This window comes from Mastigoproctus giganteus, chromosome 14, assembly GCF_048544385.1.
Source record: "Mastigoproctus giganteus isolate SK-2022 chromosome 14, ASM4854438v1, whole genome shotgun sequence".
NCBI lineage: Eukaryota > Metazoa > Arthropoda > Arachnida > Uropygi > Thelyphonidae > Mastigoproctus > Mastigoproctus giganteus.
In genome coordinates, this window is record NC_143588.1 from 105,901,443 (window position 1) to 105,908,666 (window position 7,224).

The 7,224-nt window shown below is 36.9% G+C and overlaps 1 protein-coding gene across 1 annotated transcript; it reads left to right on the forward strand.

Annotated features, from left to right (window-relative positions):
* Positions 1-818: 818 nt before the first annotated feature.
* LOC150075493 (uncharacterized) lies at positions 819-2,065 on the forward strand. Its single transcript, XM_090388512.1, has one exon. The coding sequence runs from the start codon at positions 819-821 to the stop codon at positions 2,055-2,057; it is 1,239 nt and encodes a 412-aa protein (XP_090244638.1). The 3' UTR covers positions 2,058-2,065.
* The last annotated feature ends 5,159 nt before the right edge of the window (positions 2,066-7,224 follow it).

Sequence of the window (7,224 nt, forward strand, 5' to 3'; positions counted from 1 at the left end):
ATGATACTGATGAAGGTATATAAGGCTTAATGTCTAATTTTGCAGATGATACAAAGGTTGGGTGGTTAATGGTAGTCATAATGGTACGTTACTGCAACAGGATCTGGAAAATTATTTGGGCTAAGGACACAAAGACACATAGCAAAGAAGCCTTTGCTTATGTTAGTACTAGAAGGAAAGGGACGAACCACATTGGTACTCTAGATATAAATGGAATTATTACTGATGGTTCTTTTCTTTTTTTTTTTTGGCTGATACTGTATCGGCATGCTTATTTCAATTAATTTTCCACCTAAAAAAATAGTAATTTAAAAATAATACTTAGGTGTGACCTAAAGATTTACTAAAACTGAAAGTTGATAGGTGCTATTAGGTAATTATTTGTGTCATTTTGTGTACTCAGTTGTTATTACTTTATATCAACATAATTCATTCTTTTCACTTTTCAGGATCAAGAAAAAAGTATTTTCAAGTCAACAAGTGAATGAAATAGATAACAGTAATAGAACCTGTGGTACATTACTGTGGGCATATATATTTAAAATATTCACAATGAAAATAGGTTCTTTATTCAAAGGCAGTAATCAAAAGTTTAAGAATGAACCATAATAATTTGGTGTTTACAGTTTAAACCTGCTATGAAAATATTTTGATATACTAAAATATCCAAACTGGAAACACAGAATAACTGTGTCACAAATTCCGAATTCGCAGCAATATTAAATAGATGGGCAATTTGAAAGAAGAAAAAATATTTAAGGATACAGTTAAGGTGTATAGAGATACTAGATCAGGAAAAAAAGTTAACAGTCAGAAATATGAATGGAGAACATGAAAAAAGAGTATTGGCTGATCTTGAGCACAATAATGTTCATATCCAGGAAACAAAAGTGTCTTCTGAAATAGGCAACAAGAAATGTTCAACATCATGTAATCCAAAATTTCCCTTATTAGAGCATAATGATAAGAAGACATTTACTTGTGAAACATGTGGCAAGTCATTTTCACGCTTAAATAGTCTAAAAACACATCTGACAGTTCATACTCAGGAGAAACGGTTTTCTTGTGATATATGTGGCAGGACATTTTCACGATTGCATAACTTAAAAATGCACCAGTCAGTTCATAATCTCGAGAGACCATATCCTTGTGGAATATGTGACAAGGCTTTTTCACACTCAGCTGGTCTAAGAAAACATCAGTTAGTTCATAGCCAAGAAAGACCATTTTCTTGTGAAATATGTGGCAAAGCATTTTTACGTTCATATAGTCTAAAAGCACACTTGTTAGTTCATACTCAGGAAAAACAGTTTTCTTGTGACATATGTAGGAAGGCATTTTCAGAATCACATAAATTGAAAATTCACATGTTAGTTCATACTCAGGAGAAACCATTTTCATGCGAAGTATGTGGGAGGGCTTTTTCGCAAGCAGGTAACCTCAAAAGACACCTGTTAGTTCATAGTCAAGAGAAACCGTTTTCTTGTGAAACTTGTGGTAAATTATTTTCACTGGCAGAAAATCTTGAAAAACACCTCTTAGTTCATACCCAGGAGAAACTATTTTGTTGTGAAATATGTGGCAGGTCATTTTTACACTCAAGCAATTTAAAAACACACCTGTTAATTCATAGTCAAGAGAAACGATTTTCTTGTGAGATATGTGGCAAAGCATTTTCACGCTCGAATAGTCTAAAAACACACTTGTTTGTTCACACACGGGAGAAACAGTATTCTTGTGATATATGTGGCAGGGCCTTTTCACAGTCAGGTAATCTAAAAACACACCTGTTAGTTCATACTCGGGAGAAACATTTTTCTTGTGACATTTGTGGAAAGGCATTTTCACGATTGCAAAACCTGAATACCCATTTTATAGTGCATACCCAGGAGAAACCATTTTCTTGTGAAATATGTGGTAGGACATTTTCGCAAACTGGTGGTCTAAAAACGCACATGTTACTTCATACTGATGAGAAACCTTTTCTGTGTTCAGTATGTGGCAAGGAATTTTTGAAATCAAGTGACGTGAAGAAACATTTCTTAAATCACACGTAGTACCCTTTCACTTCTCTAAAATAGCGGTACATTTTCACAAGCAGATAATCATAAAGCATATTTGATTTAACTAGGCAGAAAGAACCCTTTGCATATCCCAAATCAATGTATTTTTGTAATCAGTTTATTTTAAAAATTAAAATTAGTTATGAGAGAGGAAATTCACATGGAAATAATCTGCATCAGTTAATTTGAAAATTAGGTATTATCTTATGGAATGTGCAGCAAGTTTTCTTCATCAAGTTGTTTGAAATGACTTTTTTTTTTTTACTGTGAGGAAAAGCATTTCTCATGTGCATTACACATGAAAAAAATTTTAGTCATATCTAGTGAAAGGAGCTTTGATTAAATCACAACTGATAATTTTGTGTTAATTATTGCATCAAAACCATGAAAAAGATCAAGATAGTAATATCTGAAAGCAGATTCTTTAATCTACTTTCTCTGGGACAAATGATCAGGTACTGAAATGCTAATATTTTCATTCTGATCAGTGCATTCTGAAGCAAATAATTTTAAAATGTACTGATTACCACTAGGTTCCAAGAAGGTTACATCTTTTGCACCTTGCAACACCAGTTGTAAACTGTGTGGAGGAAGAAGTACCAAATTAAGAATGTCTCTAATTTGGTGCCTACTGTGCTCAGAATAAAGTAATTATTTTTTTTACCTTGGTGTGTACCATTCTTTGTTTTTCATATTTGTCGTGCATTTGTGTGATTTCATTTAAAGCAGTGGTGAGTAAACTTTTTGGCTTGAGGGTCAGTTCAGGAGGGAACAAAATGTTTGAGGATTGCATTATAAATTATATATTTTTTATTTATTTATCATTAATAATATTATAAATTGATGAATTCTGTCAAACTTGGAAAGTGCTTATATTGTGGCAGTCACTATTTTATAGAAAATAAAATATAATGGTCATAACTGATTAAATCTTTAGTGTTGTTTATTCTTGCAATGAATTGTATACGTACAGCATCCCTATATACGGCATCTGCCTACCTGCTTTATATCGCACGGCATTAATAACCGATGCTGTACTGAAGGAGCGGGTTATTTCATGAAAAGGGTAGGTGTACCTAATAAAGTGACACATGGTGCACTGCTTTTCTCATTTATAAAACAAGTCCATTATGGAATGGCACCACAAAAGATCCCCACTGCTTAAAAATTTTAAGGTACTGCCTTCAGTTTGAGATATCATGGCAGTTGTGTTTTGCAAATCAGGATTCATTCTTGTCATTATTATAGCAACTTTTCAGTTATATGGGTACAGAATTTCACAGAAAGAGCCTGGGAAACAGTTCTGGTTCACCATAACACATCTCCACAAATGGCATATTGGACTTGACATTGCTGGTTTTTGATTTCCCCAATGCTGGAAAGTGATTGAATTTAATCCCCAGTGGCTTGTCACTGCTTTTAGGTCAGTGACAGAGAACCTGGTATTGCAGATGTAATGCTGTCACCAACATATTTTCACTTTTTAAGGAGAGTGAAGATGGCATTATTATTTTTGTGGAAACTATTGATATTAAACATGCACGCACACACTGATGATTTGTTGGATAAATATAGGAGCATGCTGAAAAATGCCATGAGTTATGTGCCTGCAATTCTGTCCATGCATGATAGGATGGATTGTATGCTGAAAGCCTTGTGGATTATTTCAAGACTTGACGGATTCTATAACACTTTTGGGGAGAAATTTTTATCAATGTGGCCTGCACTTGAAGATAAAGGACTGTTCTGTAGAGGTAGAATACATTTGAATGATGGTGGTAAAGGGTGTTTGCCATTATCATTGAAGATATCTTAAGGCTTCAAGGAAATTGATGGTTGGGATAGGATAGGGGTAATATACATGTTCAATTTATCTGAGGTCATACATCATCTACTTTTAGACTTATGGAAATGTCACTCAAAAGTAGGGGATGATGAGTTTCGTTTGGTATGTACAATGTATTTAGGAAGGGAAGTTAAGGTAGAAGGGGTGGCGAGGCGAGGCTTATCAAAACCTTTTGTGGATTCTTAAGTTACACATGCTAGTATAAATTCTGTGGTGTGAGTTAGAAGAAAAAGTACAATGAGAGTATTAATAATCTACAGCACAGAACCCTTAAGATGTGTGCACATGTTACTTTGACTTGTATCACATATTTGTGATTAAGAGCTTTTTGTCATAAGAGAATTTGCAATGACAAGCATAAGTCAGTGTAGAAAGGGAACGAGAAGAGAATGTATTCCCAACCTTCTGGAGAACCACATTGACAAAGATTAGTATTCGATAGCTTGAATTCAAAAAATGTTTGACTAAGTGGCGAGGGGAGGGAATCATATGATATCAGTTATGATAGTAGGTTTGTTGAAAACAAGATTTTCCAAATTTTCCAAGATTTTACGATTTTCCAAAGTCTCAATAATGATGATGCCAAATCGTACGGTTTTAGCATGTCGGCAACTTAGGCCATATTACACCATATGTCTGTAAATTGAGTGTGTTCGGTGGTCGATTTGCTTTCATGGAGAAAAAACCATGCTAAACTCGCCTAAGACCAGCTGGCTTAGCCACGTTATGAAAAATACCCATGAACATTTTTCAGGTCATTGATGGGATATGAACTCAGGTGTTTTTCACCTGGTGTGGGAAGGATCATAATTATGCCAACCGTACTACTCCCAATGGTATGACGCTGACTGTAATTCCTTTTATAATATGATAACATAATTTTATACAGTATATTGCAATGAGTGGACAGAAATCATGGAATTTCTGTCCACTCACAACGGCGAGGCATTGAGTCCACTAGTTCACGAAAGCATTCCACACGTATCCCATCATTGCTTCCATGCTTGCTGAACCGCTGGCCATAATTCCGACAAATTCTTGGGTGGAGGATCCAAAGCTTGAACGGAACTTTCCACAGCATCCCAAAGATGCTCCACAGGGTTCATGTCCAATGAATGGAAAGGCTATTCCATGGTGCTAAAATCTGTGGAATGCTATTTGAAGCATGTTCTAGTCATTCCCCAGAGGCTCACATCTGGTGAGTATGGGCTTGGCACACCCAGGGTCCCGACCTGGATATCATCATTCTTCTCTCTCTCTCTCTCTCTCTCTCTCTCTCTCTCTCTCTCTCTCTCTCTCTCTCTCTCTCTCTCAGGGGGATAATTCAAAAATAATTTTTTGGCTTGTGCAGCAGCATAAGCCTCAGGCTTCCTTGCATCATATGACAAATAAAATAATAATAGTCACCATGGCTCTCTGGGGGGGTGCATTGTCCTGGAAGATTCCATTGCCCTGTGGGTGCACAACCAGGAAGGAGTGCAGATGGTCTGCAAGAATGGACATGTAACCTGGACTGTTCAGAGATGCATTTAGATATACCAGAGGTCCCAACATGTGCCAGTTGAACACGCCCTTGACCATTACTGACCATCCACCTGTCTGAACAGTTCCTTGCTGACATGTCCTTTTTAAACCTCACATGCTGTGAGGCCCTAAAAATCATGCCATTTAGATTCTTTACTTACATTCTGTTTGCCAAGATTAGACAACAAAGCTACTCTTTGAAACAGTTGCTGCTTGATGCTAACATGATATATTCCAAGCAGTATGGTTTGCTATTGGCTGATCGTGTGAGAATGCCTTTGTCCGCTTTGTTTCGATGTTGATAGTTCTAGTGCAAAGTACGAATTAGAAATATTCATTGAATTTGAAGGGCCTTTGGTGGGGTCAGCCCTCCCTTCATCAGTGTTTGTATGGCTAAGCGTTCTCAGCAACTTTATTTTCTTTATAGGAGTTATTTTTTCTCAGATGATATGATAATTTGATTTATAGATTTGACTGGTGGAGGGGGGGTCTCTAGGAGGATTATTGACTTGTTGACAAAGCTGTAATCCTCCCTGTGGTAGCTGGTGCATAATTCCGTAGGGTGGCTATAGTTAGGCATACTGCTAAATTGAACACTATACAAAGATCTGTGCTTATTATTAACAGAATTTGTAGAACATTTTCTACAGCGGCCTTACAAGTGTTAGCTGTAAGGTCACTGTAGAAAAACAATTTGCAAATCCCATTCCTTTGGATTTGCGAGTTATGTACTGTGCACTCAGGTATAGAACTAAAAAGAAATATCTACAAATTATATTGGTATCCAAATAGATTTGTTTGCTCATTCCAAGTGAGAAAGGATGAGGTGTTGGGGATCTTTTGATTCATAAATTACAGGAAATATAGTATTGTTGACGATTGGAGCAGCGACAAGACTGTTCATACCTAATGTCACCATATTTTATCAATAAGACAAACGAGAAATGTCTTTGCATGGGAATTTATACTTATATTGCAACAGGAAATGGTTCTTCAAATGCTAAACTGTTCCAGTTAGGACTACATGAAACATTTATGTTAATGTGTGTCTGTAGAGAGCTGGTCTCACGTGTTATACAAGTGTTTGTTATAATGACTATCGGATGGAACTGTGACAACATTGTTGATTTTTCTCCTGAAAATGATAATTTTTGTTTACAGACTGATTCTTTTCGGTTAATTCAAGATTTTACCAAGAGGGCGTTTGCAATAAGTAAGTCGATGAACTCTGGATGGTAATTCCCAGAAGCAGATGAAACATGAAGCTACCTAGTATAGCTCTCTCTCTCCTTTTTTTCTGGCCCATCTTTCGGTGATATCAGGTGTGTTAGAATCTCGAATTGAGACAATATGATCTCTACTGGGGCTGGCCTACCTTCCCATAGTTTGTACAGATACCCAGAATCATCTCTCCAGCTGACTGACGTTTCTATATACCCAAGTGGCCAGAAAAACGCAAAAACAAAACTACGCTTCACATATCTGGCCCTTTTACAGTGGTATTGTTCTTCACAGAGACATGAGGCAGAGTTGAACTGACATTCTAGGAGCCGCTCCTTGCAAAAACATGTCCACGTGACAGCAACAAGCAGTCAGATTGCCATTGGCGAACACCAACAACGCAGTCCATCAAAATTGATCACTCCGCCAACCATAACACCAGCTGGGTGCGCGGCATCGTGTTTAACAATGGCTCTAGCATGATCATTGCATTCACCATGTTGTCATAACACGGCGATCAACCTGCCCCAATCATTGGATCCATCGGTGAAGACCACTTTGTGGCTGGCA

What these genes read in the sequence shown, in the direction of transcription:
- LOC150075493 (XM_090388512.1), top strand. Translation starts at nt 819, where the DNA reads ATGAATGGAGAACATGAAAAAAGAGTATTGGCTGATCTTGAGCACAAT.